We start from the raw sequence: 27396 nt of genomic DNA, 5'->3' as shown, positions 1-27396 counted from the left end.
TTAAAAGACTGAATTTCCTTTAACAACTGTTTATGTTTTGTATTTGTCTCTTTGAAGATACTTTGGCAGTCAAATGTATTCTTACTCCAGTAAAGTTTTTCTAAAATGAGATTACACTTATTGGAAATTCTGGTTTTATCATCACTGACATTAAACAAACATGTTAAACAAAAAGTACATAAAGATATTATAAATAATATTAATTATCTGAAAATGATAACCATAACTAAAATTCTGATCACACCAAATGGTTTCTATGAGTGCATTTTAACATACATGTTAATGTTAAATGACAGATAACAATATCCATGAACACTAAGTGAATTCTACTGTATTAGATACCAAAGAAAATTCCATAAATTAATAAATTAGGTTTTTATTGAAAGTAGTAACATCAGGAATGGCTATAAATTTTACAAAATTATGAATTGTTAAAACAGAATTTAAAATAACTATATTATTTCATACAGTTTAACTTTTTAATTGGTTAAAATTTTCAAATATTAAAACATTTTTTTTTAAATTTATATTTTTTTATTTTTTATCTGACAATGTCAATATAATGAGTATATATCTATAGTTTATAAATATGAAATTCCACATAAATTATCAGTTACATGAATAATAGTCAGTTCAATTACTTAATTTTTTACATTTTTGTAGGTTGACATTTGTTACAAGTAAATAGTAATATAGCAGAGCATCAATAATTCAAGTTGATTGGGAATGAGACAACCAAACTATCAAAAACTCAAAGTATACAGAATATATACCGTGTACATTGGAAAACAGTAATAAGTAAAGATGTTAAATAATATCCTTTTACTTTCTCGGCTGTTGTGTGCATAACAAAAGAGAGTATCGGAATAACGTCAAATTTGACCCTCTGAGTTTTTTGCAAATCTCCACATTTTGAGACCACCTTATCCAAAAAATGGCAAAAAATTTCCATGGATATATGTGTGTTGGTGTCTATTTTGCTTAATATCTCAGGATGGGGTAAAAATTAAGTAATGAAATTTGGCACGGTGACTTGTATACGAGAGGCATTGATGCTATTAAATTTTGGTGGTTACAGACAACCCCCTTGATCTTTATCTCCAGTAGAGTCAGACTTATGACAATTTTATTCATTAACATTATACTTTTTTTATAAAACTCATCCCTACCCTCAAAATTGGCTAATAATAATATATTGCACTTAAAATACATGATGTCTTGTACAATAAGAAGTAAGTGGCAACCACATTTTACAATGCAATAAATCGAAAGCTGATAGAGCATTGAATTTTAGACACACTAAAAGATTTAGTGTGCCTAAAATTTCAATATATCTCATCACACACTTGATTTGAATTATCCAAATATGTATACATTCTGGTTGAGTACATGTACCATACTTTGGCTCCAGGGTGGTAGTGCCTCAAACTATTGAGACTCTACAATTAGTTTGCACTACATTGCATTATATAAATGTTAACAAAAGTTTTTTTTCCTTGACAGTAAATTAATAAATGTCTATAAATTATCAATACATTGTCAATATCAATATACTCTATTTAATATTGACTGGTAATTTTCTTATTCTTAAAATATCTTGAAAATTTGTATTTTATATATATATAGTGTTTTTTATACATTAAAATGAAAATATTTTTGAATAAATTCTTTATAAAAACATTTCATTTATATATATTTCCATTACATACTATAATGTAATTTTATATACTGTATAAGTATAATACAGAAACAAATTATATGAACTCACGAATAGAACATTTTCCTAAAGAGTGTGTCGTGAGAATTCTGAAAGACATCAATCAATGGAAAAATAATTGAAGCATCTTCAACATTTTTATCTATATTTCTAATGAAAATAAATTATCATTTCATTTTTAAATAATGGCAATAATAATATAGAAATATTTTAAATTATTTTCACTTTAAATATACTGAATTTTATAAAAGTAAAACTTCACTTCAACGTTAACGTAAAAATTTTACGACCGTACTTGAAAACAACACCATATTTTACTCTTAATAAAATTTACCTTTGAATAATATCAGGAATCATTTTCTGCATATGATACTGAAGTGTTTGAGCCTGAAAATTACATTTAAAACATTTTTAACAACTTAATAGTATTAAAATCTGAATGTTTATTTAAAATTAAAATATAATTATGTATTTTTGTCAAATTAATTTTATATCTTCACATACTTTTGTTTATTTATTAGTATCTATTTTCTAAATTTTGAAAGTTAGACTTTAGATAATTTTTAATTAAATATAAATTCAAATGTAAATAAAGCCTTTAATTAGGTATATACTATTTTATCACTTTAGATAAGTTTTGATTTAGTTTAATGGATTTCTAATAAAACTTCTATTTATAAAACATTATACTGAATTTCAATAATATAAAAATATTTTTGTGTGTAGAAACTGATATATTTTGCTAATATTAATACATTAAATTTTTAATAATTTATAACTAAAATAATGAAATTCGTGTTTACACTATTTAAAAAATATAATAATTATTTCGACCAGTTTCTAAATTTCTTGATGTTTGCACAGAATTTTTTAAAATCAAAAATATTTACTTTCTAGACAAAACAAAGATAATTCATGCTGATATTTGATTTAGTTTTTTGATGCAATAATAAACATAATTCAAATAAAGTATGGCTTGTAGTCTGCTTCAGATGACAATTTACATTTGTGTGAAGAATTAAAATTGTATGCATACATTTTAATTCGACTATAATGACTATATCTGAATAATTAATCATTAAAATTTCAATCCAGTCAGTTTTATCCATTAAAAAAGGTACTATAAACAAATTGCTATTATTTTATCATTTAAACTTTCCTTTTATAGCAATAGTGTATATACTTGACTTGAGTCGAGACAGACGGCAATGTAATCAATTTATAGCAGAGAATAAAAATTAGAAAAACATGAATTTTGTAATTCAAGAAATCTTGGTCTTAAAATATTGATTTGTTTTAATTATAATTAAGTATTAGTGTTATATTACTATAGCTTCTTGTTCCTATTATAACTATTACAATTTTTGTGTTACTACACAATTAAACTTTTAGGGATTATCACACCAACTAAGTTGACAAGAGGAGTTTATTAATTACTCATATACACCCATTTACATTGGTATAGTGTACATAAAAGTTAATCTAAAATGCATTTCGGGCTTTATAATGGTCCCTCTTCGGTTAAACAATTTGGTAATTTAAATATTAGGTGTATAACATCTATTAAAATTAGAACAGATATATAACAAAGACAGTTGAAAGTAAAAACCCACAGCATTTAAAAAACCATTCTTCAGCTTGTTGTAATTACAATTCCAAAATCTCTTCTACATTTTCCTTTACTCTATACCATATAAAACAATTTATTAGGTCTAATTTAATTTAAATATATTTTTACATTATAAAGTTATCTTATTTATATTAATGTACCATCCACTAATTTTAACCTCTATCAATAACATTTATTCCTTATTATTAATGCATTTTATATTGGCAATTGTTTACATAAAATTTAATGTATTTATTAATCAATCATATACGTCCGTTTACATAAACGCCTCTTGTCGACTTACAAGTCAGTGTGATAAGCCCTAAAGGTTTAATTGTGTAGTAACACAGAAAGTGTAACAATAATAAGTATTAGTGTATTAAGACTAATATTTAAACATTAATAGACACATTATAAGAGAGAAATTTATTTTGTTTTTATACTTATAAATTTTGAACTTTTATGAAGCTTTATCTTTTGTAATTCACCTCAATAGGTCCAATGCATCCCAATCGAACGAGACTCGTTATTACTGTCCGTAAAACGGTGAATAAATACATTTGTAACGTATGAGATTTCGATATCTTTAGAACTGCGCATATAAATCCAAACACAATGGCCTGTAAATACACAAAAATAATAATTCTTTCCCTTACATATTTACATACGATGTTTCAAAAACATTGGAAAAAATTCATATCATCTTTTAACAGGATCATGAATAAAAATATCCTAGTAATATATGCCTAAAAACTAACTGCATGTTATATAAAGTTTATTTACTTGAAACAAACAGAGAAATAAGTTTATATATTTTTCAAATTATATTAAAAATTCATGCGCCTCAATTATAAAAATTCTATAATCGAGGAATATGAACTTTTGAAATAGATATTCTAAATGTTAGAAAGTGTTCCAAATGATCTCTGCCTGTTCTGATACTTCCGCTTAATGCTTTGTTAATTTGTATAACCTTTCTAAAATACAGCAGTGTTACTCGCAAAGTGTTAATTTCCAAATTTTACCACTAGGGGCAGTGCAAGCAGTCTCATCTTGTAGCACATAGTCACTTTACTATAACTATACATTCACATTCACAACTATAGTTATCTTCATTCATTAGTTACATAAGTGTATATGGTCTTTAGTATGCACCCTCTGTAAGAAATGTATAAGAAGAGATTAGTTTAATATAATCTTATCTTTCTGTAAAAAAGTGTTTCTGTACAAAATGCTACTTTATACAGAAACATTTCATTTTAGACAGAATGCAAAGCTTATTAAAATCTTGACATTTCTTTTTTTTTTTTTAAATATACACATATTATATAACTATTATGAAAACAAATGAAAGTGAAGTAATTGACTATTCAATATTAAATTTTGCAGCAGAAAGAACAACAAAGCAAATTCAAACCCACAACTGATTACAACTGTAGATGCATTGCAGAATTTTCCAGTTAAAGTCCCATTCTAGATGTCTTTTCGTCTAGAATATCCTAAATTATTTAGTTTAATTAATTTTAATTTCTATAATTAATCCATAGCCAAGATGACAGCCTAACTGATTATCTTTAAGCCAAATTATAGAATTTTGTATGTAATCATTAGTTTAGTTATAGCCCAAGAATCTGACGGTTATGATTTGGCAATAAACAGAACTATTTTTTATAAAATTTATACGACATATTTATATAATATCACCTGTGAATTAAGGTTTGTGTTTTAAATGTACTGGCTTTATTTGAATAATAGTCATGACTACTATTTTCTCTGCAGTTACTATTTTCTTTCCACATATCTATCTGATGTTCATTATTAATAAAGTATTTAAATATTTATATTTATACCTGAAATGACAACTGGTGCCAAACGATTGCAGGATTACATCTGGCTATAATAATGCTACTATTAATAATTAAATATCAAATCATTTGGCCTAGAGGTAGGTGTTAGGTGCCACCTCTTGATAAATTTAATTATATAAATTAATTAAATTTATCAATAGGTAGCACCTAATTATAAACTAGATTATAATTATAATTATAATCTGGCAATTGTTTGGCATTAAAAAATTAGGTTAATAGATGTGTATATTTGTAGGGCAACAGTTAGCTTACTTTATAATAAGTGTTACTTTCTACATAGCAGTAATAATAAAATATTTTAAAAATACACCTTCTCTATATTGTACATTTTACATGTTTCATTTTCTATTATAACTTGTTTAAACAAACTTTAATAGACATAAAGTATCTGTTAACCATAGTTTATGATATTAAGTTTACATTGTTTCCCTTAAATTCTTGAATAGTACATGCAACTACTATTCAGGGGTGGTTATTATTTTAAGGAGACATACAATTACTATTAGAAAACACTTATTATTTGTATAAAACCAATAATCCAAATTTTGAACATTATGATTTTTATAAATTTTTTAAAATTTTAATTGAATTACTAATTCTTCACTAATCTTACATGGTGTCCATTTATGTTTCCATTGTCAATCAATAACTGAAATTTTGAAAAATTTGTACATTTGAAAGTCTCTTCAGAAGTAAACAGCATAGATTTTCCCTGAAATCAATAAAAAGAAAAAATTTAATCAAGTTATTGTCTTAAAAATTAAATTAGTACCGTATTTTACGGACTATAAGACGCACTTTTTTCTTTGAAAAATTGCCTCCAAAATTCAGGTGTGTCTTATAGTCCGTAGCGTCTTATAGGTATTTTTTTAAAAAAATTGTTTAAAAATTAAGGTGCGTCTTATAGTCCGCAAAATACGGTATAACAGTTATAATCATATTTTTTAAAATGATGATGATCAAACAATAACTTTATTTGCAAGGAATAGCTTGGTGACATTGAGCATCAGTGGCACGTGATAAGTCAATTAATATTTTATTTCATCCATTAGCATATTTATACATCTAGATAAATAGAATTTATTGAGTCAATTCTTAATATTCTATATCATCATTCGCACTGATACTTTTCCTATTTTTATCCATAATCTTGATCTATTTTTAATCCAACCTTTTAAAACAAATTATTCAAAAATGGCAAAAGCCATTTTGAATAACTTGTATTGAAAAGTTAGATTAAAAATAGATCAAGATTATGGATAAAAATAAAAAAAAGAAACTGTGGCTACACGCCATGCTTAAGGTGTATATTTTTTATGTAATTGTATCGTTTTTATATTTTATACTTTCTTTATTTCCTTTATTCCTCTCTTTCTAACCTCTTTGTCCATTCTTCCTGGAACGTATCTATTGTTCTTACCCTTCCTTAGTGAGTTCGATGACTCACCCCTGAAAACAAAAGAGGGAGTGCAGCCCTGAGGGAAGAAAGGGGAACACGTGTGTCATTCTGAGGCGAGAACTCGAGTAGGAAGGAAGGATAGTGGAGTCTCCCGAGTATACCTAGTATCAAGAGAAGATAGAGAGAAGATCGATTTGAACGGCAGTATTTTGGAGAAAATAAAAAGGAGTGAAAGTGTTCGCCGATCCCCGTTCTCACCGTAATACTTCGGCCGGTAGTTTCGTCATCACCATCTAGTCGTGGGTACCCGCTTTCCTGTATATTCTTGACATCCTCTTTCTTTTATTTCTTTATCTTATATACTAGTTTTAGTTCATAACTTAAGCGATCTTGTCGGGAAATCTTACTGTATATTATAATTAAGGTTTATATTTTAAGATAATATTGTCGGGAAATTTTATTGTATATTATAATTAAGGTTTATATTTTAAGGTAATATTGTCGGGAAATTTTATTGTAATAGTTTCGGTATTTGCTCTCGGATATTGTCGGTGGGAAAGGTACTTGTTGGTATCCACTGTATCCTGTTTGTTTACGAGCAAGGAAATAAAACTCATTGTGTTTTGTTCCTCTCATTTCGTCTCTTTGTCTTCGTACTGCTCGTAACTATCACAAAACAAACTTTGGACTGTTATGGTGATGGGGATGAAAAAAGATGAAAAAATAAGACAGAAGATAAAAAAGGAATTAAAAAGGATGAAATTAAAATCAAAGAGAATGAAAAAAAAACTAAAAACACTGATACTAGTGAGGTTGCGGCCGAAGTTTTCATCTCTAAAACGTGAATGTCGAATGTAGAGTGCTGCTTACGAGATAGCGGCGCTTGACGTTTGACATTCACGCTTTAGAGATGAAAACTTCAGCCGACCTCGCTACTATTGTTATTGTAGAAACAATCTTTAATGCAGAAAGAACTTTCGAGTACTGTACTTTATATGGGTTCACATCTATTTATGCATAAACACAGTCTGTTGTGCACCCAAGTGATCTTGCTCTCACTGTGAAAGCATCTCATGTTACATGTATTTGTTTTCTTTGCTTTTTTTGGCTTTATTTTTGGTTTGTTTGATTATATATACATACATATATAACTTCTGCCTATTAACCATGGCATCCGAGAAAAGCGTGGAAGCAACAAAGCCTAAGAGGAAAGTTATAGTATTGTGATTAAGACAAAAAAAGAGTTTATTGAAAAGCATGAAAGCAGTAAATGTGTAGCAAATCTGGTGGCCATATTTAAGATGCAGAAGTTGACAGTATGTAACCAATAAATTAATTTTCAGTTTATTATACAGTATTTATGTATTTCATTTAATGTTTTCATGTTTTAATTTATCATTTATGGCATTGAGTTATGTTATTTTTACCTTAAATTATGTGTATTTGTTGTTTAAGTTTATTGAAATGGGTATTGTGTTTAGAGTCTGGGAATGGATTAATTCACATTCCATTATTCTAATTGGGAAAATTGATTCAGACTTCAAACAATTTAGGGTTTGAATGGCTTCTTGAAATGTAGCCCAAATTATTTTTAAAGTGGCCCAAAAAGTAGTAAGTCACCGAAATTAGTAGCCTAGAGCCCTACAAATATCTCAATCTGCTACTCGTAGCCCAATCTTGCAATCCCAAAACCCAGCCATATTTTAAGAAGTAAGAGGGGGAAAAAAGGATAGTCCATGCATGGGTAAGGTGACACCTGAAATGTGTTACTATAAAAGCAAACTCATATTGACCAGATTAGTTGTTCTTGGTCTAATGTTCTCTTATAGCATGGAAGCACTTTGATATAAACAAATGCATTAATGTATGCATATCACAGTTTGGACAGAATTTTCACTTTGAATTATGAAGTAGCCATATTTCAAACTAACCAAATTCCTTAACATGTAAATTTCTATATCCCTGGCTGGGACAAAAGTAAAAGTACAGTTACAAACTAATGGAATTTCAGATTTGACAGAAGTAACCAACATGTTACATTTGGAAAAAATGACATTTAATGATTTTGTTCCAAATGATGACAGTTGTGTTGTATCATCAGGTAACAGTGAAAAGGCTGAGCATGGAGCTGCATCATCTCAACTTGAAGAGGAAAATGAAGAGGCTCTGCCAGTAAAGCTGTTGAAAAGGTCTGAGGTAAATGCCACCTTTAATACATTAAGATGCTCATTCAAGCATCAGAAGCAGCAGATAAAGACACAAAAATATTTCCCGAAATGGAATCGGCGGCATTTAAATTACTCGAAAAGCAAGAAAGGCAAGCAAATATTACCGAGTTTTTGCAAAGAGTTCATAACACTGTATACAACATTCAGATCATACATCTAAAGCTCCACAGTTTTCCTTTATATAATTTCGTATATATTGTAGCACGTTTTATTAAGTTTAAAGTATTTTCTTTTGTTCTCATTTTTTAAGTTTTGAATATGTTTATTTAACTTTTATGTATGTTCTGCAATATTCTGTTTATTTTTGTTCTACCTTGAAATTTAAAAAAATTTCTGACAATCCTAAATGAAGAACATCCTAATTAACAAACTATTGGGAATTTGGTCCCCTGAAATTCGTTAATTAGTACTTTTCCTGTAGTAGAAAACTTTAGAAAAAATATTTGCATTTTGAATGACTGTTTTAATCCATCCTGATTAAATCATTTAATGAACAAAGTTATAATAAGTAAACTAAGAATAATTTATCATACCTGTTGTCGACTAACTCTGCTAGCTACTTGATTATTCAAAGATACATGATACAAGTCATCTAATTGGCAAAGATGATCTAAATCTTCACAATTATCATATGAATCTTGTACATATGGAATATTAAATGATCCTTTAATAATAAAATTCATAAATAAATTACAAAGGTTTCAAAATAAATTCAAACAACTTTAGAATAAGATAAAATTTATAAAACATGAAAATATTTTAGATGTTTTATTATTAATATTTATAATTTATTATGTATTTAATATTATATTAAAAATGAATTTAAAAGCAAGTTCGATATGAAATGTATTAATTACTTTATTCTAGTTATATTAAAAATTAAATAAAATTCCAATTTCCAATTTCTTAGGCTCTTAAAGCTAATGCTTTAAGAGCCTAATAACCTAGCCTAGAGCCTAGTTGAATTGTATTATGAACCCTTCCATCTCTCCAAACAAGCATCACCAAACCAGTACTTTGACATAGCAATTTGAAAATGGTGAGATGATATTTTAATTATAAAATGAACAAATTGATTAGTGTGTGTAATATATAGCAAGTATGAAAATTTCGCCATTTCTTTTTTGGCAGTTTTGTAATTATTAAAATGTTAATATTTGCATTTACTCATTGCATTAATGTATAATCAGCCATAACATATTCTTTTATAACTAGCAGCTTCTATAATTTTTAAAGAAAACTAATAAAATAAGTGATAATCAATAATATTGTTTTTAAGAATGAACTAAGTTAATATATTTTATTTTCTTTAATCCAGTTATTTCAAAAACATTTGATTAACATTAATTAAAATTACATATATTTTATACATATATAAGTTAAATGCTTACCAGAATTTTCTAAAATACTAACAATTGCTTTCTTGATATCAACTAAAAAATGAAATTTTATCTTTAATTTAGTCATAGTTAATCCAAAAGATAACATTACATTAATTATATGTAATTAAAGTTTTTGAATATATAATTTAAATCAATTTATACTATTTTTTCTGTTTCTTTCCAACTTGGGAATTTTGTTGTTAACTTACAGAGCAATTCTTTATTAAAATCAGTTTAATTCAATTCACAAATCTAAAAGGAGTTTGTGGTCTGAAGACCACATGTTCTGTTGCCTAACCGGTTTGTAACCAACCTCTTGGGTGGTTCACGGTGTAAAGGAGGGACAGGCCCTCATAGCGTAAAAGCTTCCTGTTGTAAAAGTTAATGGGAAGAGGGGAGATATGTGGTCCAAAGATCACGTGTTCTATTGCGTGATCCTTGGGTGGGCTGCAGAGTAAAGAAAGGATGGGCCGCGTTTTCGGAAGAAAAAAAGAGAGAGAGAGGGAGATCGCGCATGCTCAACGGAAGAAGAGGACCTTTTTTCGGAAGAAAGAATGGAGAGAGGACGTGTAGACGATAGAGTCGCGAGATTGTTTTTTTTTGTGTGTGTTGTTTCTTTTGTTTTAGTGTTTGTTATAGCGAAGAGACAGAGTAGAGATTGGAAGGACTAAAATAAACTTTAAGTTCCTTGCATTGGAGTCATAGAGCGTGTGATTTATTTCTTTGAAGTTTCTTTTTGTTTTGTTCCTGCACGGGGAATACTCTAAAGATCGAGTACTTCCCCACAAGTTATGATATAAGGCACTTTTTACTTTCCTGGCTGTTATACAGGGTGTATCAGGATGATGTTTTAAAATTTTGAATGTTTTAATATAAGGAACCCATAGCCGGAAATGTGATATAAAGTTTCTACAGCAGTAGGAAGTGCTTGACCGCCCTTCACTTTGGTAGCTACCCTTCCGTCCATTGACGTCATGTTATTGTTCTTGACTTTGTGGCTTTATTAAGCCTTGTTATTTATTTTTCTTTTCTTTACTATCCTTATACTATCTTCCTGCAGTAAAAACTGTACTTCCTGCTTCTGTTTACTTAACCACACTATAGTTAGTTAACCCATGAGGTCTGAACTGTAATAAAACAAAAGGGAGTGACACTCGATCGGTCGAGGGCTTACTGGCAGAGGAGAGAAGGAGAATGGAACGAAAGGAAGGAGGATATTTCGGGGAGAGAGGAAAGCACAACGAGCACGTAACAAAGACAATTATTAAGGAACGGATCCGAGGTTTTTATTCTTATTATTGCCAGTTACCCCTTTGAACTTTTTCATTCTGACAATTCCTGTATAATTCTTATCAACCTTATCTTGCTCTAGGGCCCTTTACTTTGTAAATATAGTTAAGCTAGACATAAGTTAGAATAAGTCCTTTGTTTTGTCAGTACGTGGGGACCAATTGGTGATATTGTTATGGGTGGTCCCAAGTGTCTTTGTATTTTCCTAGTTAGTAAGCGTGTACAATTGTTTCTTTGGAAACTATCGGTGTTAACTGTAATTAATAAACTTTTTAATTTTTATTAAAGCCGAGCGATTCTTGGAATTCTGTTATTTATTACTCGGCTACAACTTCTTCCTCTGGAGTTATGTAAAGTTTCTTGCGTACACAACACCTGTAGGAACAGTTCATGAGTTTACGGAGCATATCTTTACAGCATTTAATACCATCAGAGGGGAGCATGGCATCTTACAGAGAGTCGGAGAAAACATGGTTCGTCATTGCACATGACGTAACGAAGTTGGTGGTTGTCACATTGAACATTTACTCTAAAGTAGTGCAGCCACTTTGATTGTACTCTACTGTTTTGCCAATAAAACTTGTCATAAACACTGCATTCTGCTGTTTCATTCAGCATACCGACTGCAAAGTGCAAAGTGCTGTAGAAACTATATCACATTTCCAGCTATGGGTTCCTTATATCAAAACGTTCATAATTTCATCCTCTACAATCCCCCAAATTTTTAAAATGTCATTCTGATACACCCTGTATATAAAAGCCAGGTGATCAGTCGAACAAACGATTCCAAGATTTTTACATTTTTAGACTCAAGACATTGAAACATTGAAAAATGCAAAAAAAAAAAAAAAAAATTGTGGGTTTTTTTTGTATGTACAAATGTTTGTGTGGGGCACAATTTTGTTCACCAACTCTGAAGCTTAATAACTCCTGTGCCTTTAGTCAAAAATTTCTGAAATGTTGCAGGGAAGTTTGTCTATTGATGCTATTAAATTTGGTGGTTAAAGATCAACAGGGTGGGAAGATAGGGGGGTTGTGCGTCATATCTCAAATTGAGACAGACTTAATGAAAATTTTATTCATTATTGGCCTTTACAATTTTTTAAGAAACTCATCTCTATCTTCAAAATTAAGTCTTTTTCCTTTTTATTATAATTAATAATATAGAAGTTATTTTTTTAATAACATCTTGTAACAGATGGTGCCACACAACAATTTAAACTTTGCTAATGTGTCTAAGTGTTTCTTAAACATAAAAAACCCAGCAACTCATTGCTGGAATTTTTTATGTTTTTAAACTATCTTTTATATTCTTTTAGGATAAAAATAAAAAATTTACAAAGAATTTATTATATATCTTTAATAAATCTTTACATAAGCTTAAAATATTTAAACACATCATTATAATTTTAATTAATTATTTATAATGTATTATGACTACACTTTATAATTATCTGTTTTATAAAATTTCATTTGAAAATTTGTTAAATTTATTACATTCCACATTGACTTTTAAAAAAATTTCTCTGAAAAAGCTTACTTTTATTTGCTATATATGAACGTTGAAGCAATGCTTCACAACCCATACTGTGTGTAAATCCACCTGTTGGATAAGCTGCAAATATTGCTTAAATAAGATTTTAAATAACTTAAAACTAAATAAACATAAATAATGCCAAATATATCTTAAAACATGTAGGACATGAAATTTATAAAATAAAATTAATTAAAAACATTTATATAAGTTAACAATAAACAACATACGTCTACTTCACTTGTTAAGTTTTCTTAAATCTTCTCTATTATAACTCAATATTGTACATCAATTCAATTCAATTGTTTTTAAAATTGTATATTAACTCAAATACAATTAATTAATTATTGATACACCAATTTTAAATAATTTTAATACATTTTTAAAAATTAAAATACTTTTATTGGTCATGTTTTTGAGATTGGGGGTGGGGTGACCTCAACACTACAGTATATTTTCACATACACATCACGAATAATAAATTCTATATATTTGAGGTGGGAAGAATGTTGGAGATGGGGCTATCATTTTTTCACCTGAAAAAATAAAGATCTCTTCTATTTGCCAAAATGGAAACAACAGCAGTATAATAAGTCCTATTAATATACATAGTCCAATGTAGACAATGATATAATGAAGAATTTAATAAGGACATACCGGCAAAAGAATTAAAAACATTAGTTTTTTACATAAATCTGCTGAGTGTTTTAAAGATTTATTTTCATTACTATAACCAGCTGTTTTATTTACATTTAAATGTTTAATAATTTGTCATTAAAGAAAAGTTTATGCAAAAAGTTTAGTCAACTAATGTCATAAAAAAGTTTGATGTGCTGTACCAACTGATTTGGAGTTTGTTTGCCATACTCATATTAGATGATATAATTAATACAAGGGTGTTCAACTTCTGTCTGGAATTTCAGTGATTACAATAGAACTGTGTCGTATACAATCCCAATTTATGTTTCTTTCTCTACGTACTTCCTTCTATACACTGACACATTTTCCATGATTTTGGCAATTATTCTATGCCTATAGAATAGAAGCATTTTGAGAAGTGTTGAAACCACTACACAATAAAAACTCCTTGACATGGGTGATTCTCTTGTCTTCTAAGGCTTCTTTCCAAAGGTAAAACAAACAATAATTGCATAGTGACAGATCTGGACTGTAGGTTGGGTGATCCAGAATTTCCTGATTACTTCCACTAAGAGAACCATATATACTCTCACATTATCCTGGAGCAAAATGAGCCTCTGTAATCTTGCACTTTTTCTGCAAGGTGTCTTTGACAATGGTCTAATGAACGCTACTGTAGTAGTCGAGTTAACAGTTCACTCTTTCAAAAAGTGTTCACAAATTACAACTTTATTGTTCCAGAAAACTTTCCTTCTAACCTTTTTGGTGATGAAGAACTCTTATGCCACTACTCTATACTGGTGCATTTAGACTCAGGCATATATTGTCACCTGTTTTTTCCTTTAAAGGAAATCTTGGGAGACACAAGATTTACCTAGAAGTCAGAGTGCTAGGCCTCATCCTAGGGACCAACAATACTAGAGGCCCCAAAACTATTAATCTATTCTCAACTTTTATAAACTTTTAATAATAAGAAAAATAAGAGCCATTTCTAAAAGATCTAAAAGAAGACGCAGCAAATTTGAAAATCCGTTAAGATGTCCATTTTCAAACATTAATTTGAAATTTTTGAATGTTTTTCAAACTTGTTTATTTGTTTACATTTTGGAGAAAAGGGTCCAAATTTTGAAGATTTCACGAGGTTGCTAAGATTTTCAATTATTAACACTTATTTACTTTAAAACAAAGGTACGGCGAGAATTTATAAAAATTCCTTATGCGAATAAGTCAAATAAAATTAATTTCAGAGGCCCCAAAGCCATGCTCGACCTAGGACCCCCAAAAATGCAAATTTGGCTCTGCTTGATATGCAAAAGCTGCTTATAGTAAAAATACATCATACAGTTTAAACACCTAGTGACTACGAATACCAATACATGTAATTCAGGAAATTTATTAGATTATGGGAGATTGCAACTTCACACATAAGACACATGGACTAAAGTTGTATCTTATAAACTGTAAAATATGATAATTTAAAAATATATTAAGGGCAAAATTTTGAAAACATTTCTAATTATTTTAATTAGAAATTTTCAAAACTTTCTGTAAATTTGTTGTTGTCTTTTATTCTAAGATGATTATTGCATATGATTAAGAATTTTTCTTTACAATTATCTGTACAAAAGAAATAAAAATCTTAGCCATAAGATATAAATTATTTTTTCTAACATTTTGATATTTCAATATCTTTAAAGTTCTTTGGCATTTCAATATTTGCAATTACAACATGGCAAATATTATTATATAATATATCATTAATATAATTACATATTGTAAAATACATATTTTTGCAATTTAAAAAAATATATGTTTTAAACCCAAAGCAAATTGAACACTATTTACTTTTAGAATGAAATTTTAATTGCAGTTTAACAAATTCATATCACAACTCACCACTATCGGAAAGCTGCATTATTATCAAAAATATACTCGATTCACCGATTTCACTCATACTGGCTCAATAGTATATCTGTTTATATTTTAAATGAATAATTAATTTACAGCAGATATAATTAGAATATTTTTAAAATTAATAAGAATGTAATAAATAATTTATATTTTTAATAATAATTAACAATGATATTATATTCTTGAAAATATCAAATCTCCAGGAAATTTGCAAAGATTTCATAATGATTTCTTAACATTCAAAAATAAATGGAAAGAAAAACAAGAAAATTATTTTCTTTTTTGAACTTTACAAATAATAATGTCGTTCGGGCAAATGACGTAAAACAGGTGAGTAAAAGCTATTTCGGAAACAAAACATTCTATTTACAATTTAAAGTTTCCTCCCTCCCTTCCGAAATATCAGCTGTTTGGCACTTTGCCTACATTAACAAAGCAGAAAACAGCTGAGAGATAGTAAAATTTAATATTTTTCAGTTCTGAAGTTACATCTGAGAATAAATAAGGTCATTTTCCTATGTTAAATTTGTGAAATAAAATAAATCAGCTAATAAAACAATAAAAAAAAACATTTTATAAAACAATTTTCTAACAATTGTTTTATAAAATGTTTCATTTGTTTTATATACATTTGTAATATTGTATATTATATGTACTATTACATTATATACATTTATTACTTGCATGTTTTAATTACAATACCCACATAGGTTAATGTAACCCTTGGTGCCAATATGGCGGCTCGTCTCTGATTCCAGCAAGGAAACAGTGGGACGCACGTTTTAACCTAACCTAACCTATTCTAATAAATTACCGTAATTATTAGCAACCAAATTATTAAAATAAGTTAGGTTAGGTTAAGTTAGAACGTGCGTCTCACTGTTTCCTTGCAGGGATCAGAGACGAGCCGCCATCTTGGCACCAAGGATTACATTAACCAAGTTGTAAAACATTTGTTTTAATAAACAATAAAACATAATTTTAAACTTATACTAAATAAAAAATAAAACATAATTTTTAATGTTCCATAGGAAATTTCCGTAAATAACCTTAAACAAAACGTGATAAGAAACAGAACTTTAATAGAAAATAGTAAACTCGACCACGTGTCTATTGTAAACATAACGAAAGCACGTTGCCACCCTAAATATAGAATTTTAAAATAATTGTTTTAATATATCAATATTTTCAAATTAATACAGCATTCGAAATTTAAATTAATTTCAGAAACAATTTAATTTAAATTAATTAAGTTTATCATTAACAAATTCCAATTAATTTCAAATTTTTTTTGGAAAAATCGTATGCATGTTTATTAAAAATGGAAAAAAGTTCAAATGATATAATTACTGAGAACAATTTATTGAAATTTTTACGATGCTCTTAAAAATATAATTTATTCGTTAAATAATAAAAATATATAAATAAAATAATATTCATCGTGTCGCAGCGAAATAATGTCGGCCCGTGGCCTGCTGCAAGTTACCATTTTCTCGACTCCAGAATAGATTATAACGTCTTTAATTTTGTTTTAAATATATTTTATCCGAAATATCTTCGACCATTTAAATATTTAATTTCAATAAAAAATGTATGATATCTGCTGATTCAAAAATAATTTATTAAATTTATTTTAGTAACGTTCATATTAATTTTTTATATTTGTGTGAATTATATATGAAAGTAATTAAGTTTTGATCGCTAAATTAGCAGTACTTACATAATTTTAATCTATTTTCCCTTATGCAAAACGTTACGTAAAATGTGTAAAATGTTTGAATAAATGAAAATTTACTTAACACCGACCGTATCAAATTAATGTTGATCACATTTTTCGGTTAATGTTACCGTAGGTGCCAAGATGGCGGCTCGTCTCCGATTCCAGCAAGGAAAGAGTGGGACGCACGTTCTAACCTAACCTAACCTATTCTAATAATTTTGTTGGTAATAATTACGGTAATTTATTAGAATAGGTTAGGTTAGGTTAGAACGTGCGTCCCACTCTTTCCTTGCTGGAATCGGAGACGAGCCGCCATCTTGGCACCTAAGGTAACATTAACCCTTTTTTTCTAATTGCTGTATTGTTATAGATTACAATACAGCAATTAGGTACTACTCAGCACATTTGCAAATGTTTTCATTAGTATGTGAAGACACGATAGGCAACTCGTCTTACATAACTTTAAACTGGATCATTTCATAATTTTCTATATTATCGAAAAGTATACCAGAAAAATTCAGTTTAAAAATGCCCATTAATTTTGAATTTTGGATATCGTCCAATTCAGTCTCTCACCACACCCATTTATCGATTTGTAAAAATTATTTTTATTCGTTTATCGATACTGACGTAATTATAATACAGCAAATTTCCGCAGTGCAGTAAGCAAGACGCTAGAATTTTGGTGTTAAATATACAACCTACATCAAATCTACACAATGTAAACCAGGAGTTCCCAATCTTTTTCGTACATGCAACAGCTTTTTACGTAATTTTAAAGAGGATTTAATTAAACATTCTTAAATTTAGTTGAAAGCAAAAAATATTTAAAATTTTTTATATTTGCAAAGTTTTATCGATCCCTTAGGGGTCGGTAAAACCCCCTAATGGGCCACGAAAGAGGCCAACTCCTTAGGGGTTATCCTCTTTAATTCGTTTTAATGGTAATCTCCTTTATCGTTCTAATTAGTTATTTTAAAATACATGTTGAACATGTGTGCTTTAAAGTTTAAAGCACATCAACAGGTTTTCTTATTTTAAATTAAATTGTTATTTTTGGCATCGAGTCAACCAGATTCTCAGGTTTGTGTACAGGATTTTTTAGAGAATGAGGTTAAAAAATTATTTTTTCATAACATGTTTAATTTTTACAATTACAGGTATATAGAGTAACACAATACAGTAAACTAAAGAGAAACTGAAAGATTACATAATAACCATTTTAAATACGATATAGTATTTATTAACGTAGTAACATTTTTCTGTTTGAATTGTCAAATAGGAAGGATGGATTAAACTCCCAAATCCGCTGTCTTCACGGTCTTACAAATTCTATTATTAAACTGTAACAAAATTATAAAAATTAGGTTCATTTTGTTTCTTTTTAAATTTATATTTTGTTTATAAATACAGGTTGAACCTACTTAATCCGGCAATCTTGGGATATGGCCATTGCCAAACTACAGAAAATGCCGGATTAAAGAAATTGACTCTTAAGCATATGATTCCATAGATGTCTTATTTCATAGACATATTGCAGTATTATCGCAATTAGAACCAAACTGCAGGAAATGGTTAACTCATTAACCCATTAATGCTTCCAAACAAGATTTTCATTGTTTAATGTAATATAAAGCGCAAAACCAAAAGTACTTGCAGTTCCAGGAAGCTCAGATTACATCAGAAGTCAGCAGTGTCTTCAAGATATGCAGGGTCATTAGGGTCTCTATGCTCATCAAATACTTGTAGGAAATGCAGTAAAGTGAATTTTCTATTTTGAATGAGTCTTTGAATTATTAACCCACCTTCTTTAACCACTGTTGTAATACAGCTTGCTTCTGGTACTTTAGACTTTAGCTTTCCCTCGATTAACTTTCTTTAAAGTTAGAATTTGTTTAAAACAGTTTATAGTCTAATAGATAATAAGAAAGCCATCATGAACTCGGCTAGACCCATAATGGGGTGCCTGCCAAGGCGATATAAGTGTCAGTCTACCACCCCAGGGGACTCAGGATCGAATCCGGGCGGTCGAAACACCCAGGAGCTTTTCATGAGCGATCTATCCCAGCTATGCTGGGCTTCGTTCTTCACCATCCTGCCATTCTCAATGTAGACTTGGCCGAGCCCGTAATTAGTATGGACTTTTTAAAAAACCCTCTTAGTGTCCTTAGATGGAAAGAATCAAAATGAAATGAAAACCTCCATAAAAATTCCCGAGAGACTGGCCAATATTCAAATCCAGGTCCTTCTAAGCAGAAAATGAAAACGGGAAACAAGCTAAAAAAAAAAAAAAAAGGCAGCGTACATTACGCAAAGAGCTTCAAACTCTGATTTATCGTCGGATCAGCGCTCCCACAAAGAAATGGGGTTTTGGTCAACATTCGACGAAGTTGCATGGGTCAATGGACAAATATCGTTCGTTAGTTTCTTTTATATTTGCAGAATAGGTTAGACGTCACGAATTTTCTGATGTTTGGGACCCCCTTCGAGATTAGGAAAAGGGCATCCGAGACGAAAAGAGTGGCACGTGATCCAAGTGCCCCAATGTACGAGCGCTCCTGGTCTTCCTAGAGATTTATTTGTTTATGGCAACGCGACATGTGGGCGATCTGCTGAGAGAGGAGTCTCTCGGGAGGATGCCTCCCAGGAGAATTTTCTAAGTAAACTGGCCTCTATTTAGGTGTTATAAATATGAAGAAATCCAGAAAACCCCAGGTGCCAACCCGCTGGCGAAGCGCGAACCCACGACCAGTGTTCAGTGATTTTATCCACTCGCCATTGGTCCTCCTGGAGCGGCAAACTAACGCCTTTATTATCTTGGCCATCTGTCAGTCTATTTATATATTTGTTTATTATTTATATTAAAGTAGCATTTCACCAGATCGCGAACGGATAGGTTAATCCTTGGATGCGCAAGGATTTTGGGGAGCTCTTTTCGCCCCGTGAACCTTTCCCCGTGCTCATCGTGGTTTCAGACAAGCATACAATGGATGCGACAGACAGATGAGGTGTGGGATTCGATAAATCCGGGACGGACTGTCCAAGAAAACCGCACGAATTTGATCCAAGGTATGGTACCTAGAGAGATAGACCGACGCCTTAATCGCCTCGGATTATTCCTTCGGATGCAAAGGGATAATGCACACATTGATACTCAAAATATACATCTTTATAAAACACAAGCGAAACACTTTAAATACAATTTAACTTTTTTTTTGTTAATTGTAAATGGATATATAAGTATATAGACATTCATCTGGGAGTATTGTACTTCGATTGGAGCACAAATTTACGCGAAATTTCGTTTTAAGTGGTATTTGCTGACACTGTAATCTACTATTACTACTAATAAAAATATATTATTATTATAATTATCTACATATATACACATATTAACAATGTTAAATAATAATAATAAAATAATATATTACGAATTTTACGTAAAGAAGCCTGATTTTAAAGCATTAACATTTCGATCGGTAAAATTTTTATTTTTAATGTTTTAATTATGATGCAACATTATTTAAGTGGATTTTTTTACACATTGATGCAAGAAAACAAATCATGGATTTATTGCCAGCAGTTAGTTTATTTACAGATTGCTGTAAGCCAAATTAGTCATTTAAAAGGAAGTACGGCATTAACTCTTTTGATGGGGTAGAATAGAAAAACAGAAAAAACAAATAGTATATATAATTTATACAAATAGTTCAAAGACACGTTTTTTTGTTACGATTATGTTTGTTGAACCACTGAGCACGTAAGCAGTCTAACATTTCAGATTTTCATACAAATGACTCAAATATGTCGGAACATCCTTGTGTTTATTAAGTAGCCTATATAATTTGCACGTACACAGTAATGACACCGAAAACTGTAACAAAATTAATGTTTAAAAATAGGGGTATTGTTATTTAATGAAAAATTTTATATATATTTTAAAAATATAATTGCAATATATTTAATTCCAGCATAAAACTAAAATAGCATAATTCCTGTGATAATAGATCTCATATCATTCAATTATTTTCTAATTGACGTATCAAAGGTAAATTATCTAAACCTTACAATTCTATCCAGTTTGGCATTTCTTAATTAAATGATACACGAGTAAAATGTGGCTTTATTAAGCCTTGTTATTTATTTTTCTTTTCTTTACTTTTCTTATACTATCTTCCTGCGGTAAAAACTGTACTTCCGGCTTCTGTTTGCTTAACCACACTGTAGTTAGTTGACCCATGTGGTCTGAACTGTAATAAAACAAAAGGGGGTGACACCCGATCGGTCGAGGGCTTACTGGCAGAGGAGAGAGGGAGATTGGAACGAAAGGAAGGAAGATTTTTCGGGGAGAGAGGAAAGCACGACGAGCACGTAACAAAGACAATTATTAAGGAACGGATCCGAGGTTTTTATTCTTATTATTGCCAGTCACCCCTTTGAACTTTTTCATTCTGACAATTCCTGTATAATTCTTATCAACTTTATCTTGCTCTAGGGCCCTTTACTTTGTAAATTTAGTTAACTATAGTTAAGCTAGACATAAGTTAGAATAAGCCCTTTGTTTTGTCGATAGGTGGGGACCAATTGGTTATATTGTTACGGGTGGGTCCCAAGTGTCTTTGTATTTTCTTAGTTAGTAAGCGTGTACAATTGTTTCTTTGGAAACTATCGGTGTTAACTGTAATTAATAAACATTTTTAAATTTTTATCAAAGCCGAGCGATTCTCGGGATTCTGTTATTTACTACTCGGCTACAAAAATCTAAGCGGTTCACGATTATCAATGCTTAAAACAAAATATGACCATCTCATCACGCAAACAAAAGATATATCACGATAGTCGACAATAATTAACTATTGCAACGAGATATCGTTACTAAAGAATTAGTGTATGAAATTATTTCTTCTCTTTGAACTAGAAACAGTTTTGGTTTAGTCTAATAAGATAATGTAACTCGAGTGCGATCTGCCAGGGTGTACCAACCGGGGATCTTCTAAGTGAAACCGGCACCTATTTAGGTGTTAAGTATGAATATAGTGTCATGACAAAGTTTTTTACAATTTCCTATAATCAGAACAGAATCAGACTGGCAATAAATTTCCGCACAGAAACGTATACCAAATACAGACCATATAAATGAACCATCAATGGGTTGCTGAACTTTCCCGGAAACATTTAAAATTTTGGTGGTGCCATGCCATCTGTTATCATATTTTATTTTAAAATTTTTTATATTTTTAACTAATATAAAATGGCAAAAAGCTTAATTTTGAGAGTAGGGATGAGTTTTATAAAAAAAAAAAAAAAAATGATTGACTTGTTATCATCCTTACACAACTCTGCAGTTCTGAATACGGATGACTTGATTATAAATACTATATCTCATTTAGAACCTCCCTAGGCTTAAACATTTCCGAAACATGAAATTTACTGTGTATTATTTATGATAAAATTGAGTGTTAAGTCATTTAAAAACGCCACTATTAAAATTTTTAAACCCATGTACAGAGAAAGTGGTAATGCAAATTAGTAAAAATCGTGATTTTATTTATTATTATTATTTTTTTAATAGAAAAATTATCACAAATTCGATTCCTACAGTTATTGCGTCTATAAAGTAGCCGTACAATACCTCAATCTAATACAAGAAAAAATAGAAGCGTCTGAAAATAGGCGGTTTTCTACTCTACGCCTTGTGGGCACTCATCGTATGTTCGGCCAGGACGGGGCCACAATGGTTTACTGATTTTGGAATTATTATTGTTTCTAAAGCAAAATACACATTTTAATATACAAAGTCTTGCATAGAAGAAAGAAAAGTACTTTCACAGGTAATTTCTATAAATACGTATATCTCTCACACCTATAAAAGTCGAATTATTCAAAAAAATAAGATTTAGTACAAAATATCCTGTTTCTTTAAAAATTGTTACAATATTATAACAAAGTAAATGTAATACATTATGTAATAATCCATTAATAATGTTATTAAATTTTCCGGATGAAAGAGTATTTTATAATTTCAATTTTAAAAGAAATTGGCAAATGATTTCATGATTGCGTGATTGCTTTTGGATTACTTAGCGACCTTGGTTAAACTCGCAATGTCACCTCTGATTTTCGTCATATTATTTCTACTCGTATTATATTATACATTAATACGTAAATAGATATATTGAAAGAATTGATATTATCAAAATTCAAATATATTAAGCTATTAACGAAACCAACCCGTTTCATATAAAACGGATTATGCCATTGGTTTGCTTACTTAACAGCTTCTTACTTAGAAGCACCCAAAAATTCGAATTATTATTGTAATTTGAAATTCGATTTTTAAATTAAATTTAATTTAATTTGAATTCGAGTTTTGCGATTAAGTTCGTGCGTTCGTGGTATTTGTAGTAAACAGTAGCAGGTTTTTTTTGGAAACCTGGAAATAAAAGTAATTTGCCATCCTATCAGATAAGGTCTATTCTTAAAAATTTGAAATCATATAATAAATATGAGATCTATTATAGAAATCTATAAACTAAATTGTAAATAAAAATGAAATCATATTCATTTAATCATTTAAAAAAATACTAATTGTAATTGTAACTGTAATATTCTTTTACGTTGCAGGTTCCGGCACGCTACACTGCGGGCTACAGCCCCCATTTTCTAGTATTATGAGCGGTCAAGGTGGCAACCTACCGCTCTGGATGACCTGGGAGGGTCATGATTTGGATCCGGGGTTGTGATCCGACCGGATATGTCGGCCCCATCCCTCATCACCCGGCCGCCTTATTGTGGGCTTGGCCGAATCCGTAACGAGCTCGCTAAAAGAGGCCCTCTTAGTACCCACAGGGCAGAAAGAGCAAAAAAAGAAAAAAGTATTATGTTCCGTTACTAGTGTAAATATAAATTTGTGAATGTGAATGAATGAATTAGCGGTTTAATCATTTTTTTTTTTAAATTTGAATCACAAGTTGTAATTTTCAAAAACTTTAAATAACATTTTGGGTGATCCGTTGTCGAATCCCTGCGAACAACCCCAGATATTTTTCGTGAACAGCCTATCCCAGATATGTCCGGTCTCATCCCTCACCACTCGATTACCAACTTCTAAAGAACTGATTCTAGCGGCCGGATGGTCGAGCGGTAAAGGTGGCAACCTACCTCTTTGGGACCCGGAATCGAATCCGAACTGATATAAAGCATCGACAGTTTTTCGGGGAATGGTCAGTCTAGATACGAGGGTCTCTCCGTCACCACCACGTCTCCCCATTGTAAGCCTGGCCGAACTCATAACGACCTTGCTAAAAAAAAATCCTTTTTAGTACCCATAGGGTAAAAAGAGTTTAAAAAGAGAAGGGTTGATTCCGGGATATGACCACTCCATAAATAAATAATTACGGAAGATTTTAGGAGTTAATCTTAAAAGCAAAATCACCACATAATATTACGGAGGATCGTACAGTACATTCCTTATTTTTCGTAATAAGGAAAGCAAACGAAACAGTGCGAATCGACAATTTAGTTTTTTAGTCTTTATTAAATTGTAAACACGAATTGAACCTATAAATAACCGACCTTAGATGATTTAACACGATTTCCGTAACAAAATTAGTAGCAGGGTTTTAACAATGGGTCATCACTCCGAGAGCAACCAACGAATCACAGTAGGCGAGTGACCCAAACAACTGCTCTACTCTGACTAGTCGAACAGAAAGGAGCGAGCAGAGTGCTCTACTTACTTTCTTCTGTTCGACTGTTCTAGAGCAGTGGAACCCCGATTAACCAAGTTTCAATTATTCCTCATTACCCGCGGCAAACATGAATATAATAATACATTTTTATTAAATTTTATCTGTGCGTGAAATTTAAAAAAAAAATATCTTTACGGTGTTACAATTTCTTAACAGACCTTACATATATCAACATTATATCATTTTGATTATATACGTGATTAATAGGGTGTCTCGATGATTTGCATTATATTTTTGTTTGTTAAGGTTGTGATGACGAATTCTAGCATATTTTAATTTGCAACTTTTTGCAAATGGTCAATTCGTATCTTTGAGCTGCTTCAGATTATCACTGTTTTATTCTATTTAGATTTCGTTCGGTAAACGTGGATACAATGAATAAAATGGTAAGTGTTTTGTAGTACCGCTTTGACACGAATTTATGGCGAATAAACGAATGTTTCGGTTTGTGATTTGTAGACACAGTTAAGACAATGATTGCATTAAATCGTGTAATTATTGTTGATTCATTGCTGATAAGTCCTGAATATACTTATATATTGAATACGGAGGACCATTTGAAAGAATAATTTGTGATTTAAATACTCCATTACTAATTTTGTTTTAAGATTATTCCTATCGGCTGCACCATAAAAGTTACCGACACGGCCTTTCAGAAATCCAGAAAGGCCCAGGACTCTTGTTGCAGGGTCCAATCAGTGGTGGACTGCAATAGAGGTAAATGGGGGTTGTAACCACGCTCCAAGCAGCTTTCGAGGCTCGATGTCAAAAAATTAATTAAAATGTACTATATTTAAGGTTAAAATTAGTATTTTTTTAAAAAAATTATTGTAATATTTTTCATTTTTGTTCTGTTTATAGATTCTATATCAAACATAATATAATGTCAAATGTTTTAATTAACAGTAGATATTCGGATGGAACCAGGGGCGGACTGGCCTTAAAATTTCTGTGTGGAAAAAATCATTACCGGCCCAGCCCATAAATAAAAACAAAAGACTTTTTTCTATTTATATTTAAATATATTAAAAATACAACATTGACAAAAATTGCAATAAGCACAAGTCTAAAACATTAATTTTTTATTTAGAAGTTTGCTTTGTTGAGCAATAATATTAACACGTTATATCCGAATAATATATTATAACAACAAATAGGACAATTTTTGCAAGCTTTGCAGTAAGAGGATGAAATCGAATCTTTATCGTTTTCTAGTTGATCATCAGTAGAATGTTCATTTTCGTTTAATTTTATAAAAGTTTCACTGACATTTTCCTTTAAAATATTCCACGACGATTTAAAATGTTGCAATTCTGAAATAATATTGAGTTGCTTCTGGATTAAACTGTAGTAACACTTTACAGCTCTATACGAAGTGTCCAGCGAAGTCGGGTTAAAATACCAAATAGTCTTTTCAATTAGGGTTGGCCCTCGGGTTGGTTTATTTTTGCGTCTTTAGTTGAAGGATGATAGAATCGTTTACGAATGTACTGTACAGTACATACGTATACTCCCTTGGACTTCACTTAGTTTTGAAAAGGGGTCGAGCGCGTATGAACAGTCTACGAAAGTATATGTGCATTTGTACACAATTCTTTCATCCCTTAAAGACGCAAAAACTAACCAACCCGAGGACCAACTCTAGATGCGTCGAATATATGTACGAAGCGGGCTCTTGGTATTTAGTGCGATTACAAACGACTAGATGTCAGTATTTAAAATTTTTATTTTATATAGCGTTATATTGTTTTGTAATATGTTCGAAGCCGCAGGTTGCTCATCTACAATCAACGCTATTGTGGGTGAATGGCAAACTAAAAATTAGTTAGCCGAACCTAAAAAATAGATTATTTTTAATTAAATCGTTTGGAATATAGAGAATTTATTATTGAATAACATTTTTACTTATCTAAAATAAAGGAAATTATATAATTGGCCATTAAATCTGTTATGATTACAATCAACGTTTTGGTGGCTGGGTGAAAAACCAGTAACTCGTGCTTTCAAAGATTCATAGGGGTGGTGAATAGTTTCTAGCAACGTAAACAAATGACCAACTTTGTCTGTTTTGATTATTTTTCTCCTAGGATGTTTTGTTTGGGCCGAGTCGGCCAATGTAGTGTTGGTCTCGGGTCGGCTGGACTAATTTAACTTCGGCCTCTGGTAGGGCCGGGTAAAACGATAAGGGCCTACACATATATCTATATTACACCTAAAAATTGAAATTTATCTTAGTTAACGAAAAAAAATAAATGATTTTTTTTTAAATAAAACCGAACAAAACGGTATATTATGTACATATTTAGAAAAACGGCCCAAATTGTATGCGGCCCGTGTGGAATTTTCCA

General features: G+C 30.3%; 1 protein-coding gene across 3 annotated transcripts; it reads right to left on the bottom strand.

Moving 5' to 3' along the window:
* Positions 1-849: 849 nt before the first annotated feature.
* On the bottom strand, positions 850-15649 carry LOC136990004 (uncharacterized). 3 transcript variants are annotated; one of them, XM_067288319.1, is made up of 8 exons: positions 15563-15649; positions 13034-13108; positions 10213-10254; positions 9355-9485; positions 5808-5906; positions 3815-3946; positions 2052-2104; positions 850-1867 (listed from the first exon to the last, which is right to left on the bottom strand). In XM_067288319.1, the coding sequence occupies exons 1-8, from the start codon at positions 15618-15620 to the stop codon at positions 1765-1767; spliced, it is 693 nt and encodes a 230-aa protein (XP_067144420.1). In that variant the 5' UTR covers positions 15621-15649; the 3' UTR covers positions 850-1764. The 3 variants fall into 3 exon arrangements, 2 of the variants coding, with proteins under 2 accessions (XP_067144420.1, XP_067144421.1); XM_067288320.1 differs by lacking the exon at positions 15563-15649 and adding an exon at positions 13426-13554; XR_010882993.1 differs by having other exon boundaries at positions 1846-1867; positions 3770-3946.
* Positions 15650-27396: the final 11747 nt, after the last annotated feature.

The sequence above is a fragment of the Centruroides vittatus genome, unplaced genomic scaffold, assembly GCF_030686945.1.
Source record: "Centruroides vittatus isolate TY-2023 unplaced genomic scaffold, ASM3068694v2 scaffold_861, whole genome shotgun sequence".
Classification (NCBI taxonomy): Eukaryota; Metazoa; Arthropoda; class Arachnida; order Scorpiones; family Buthidae; genus Centruroides; species Centruroides vittatus.
The sequence above is the reverse complement of the archived record's forward strand: the minus strand, read 5'-3'. Positions and strand labels throughout refer to the sequence as shown.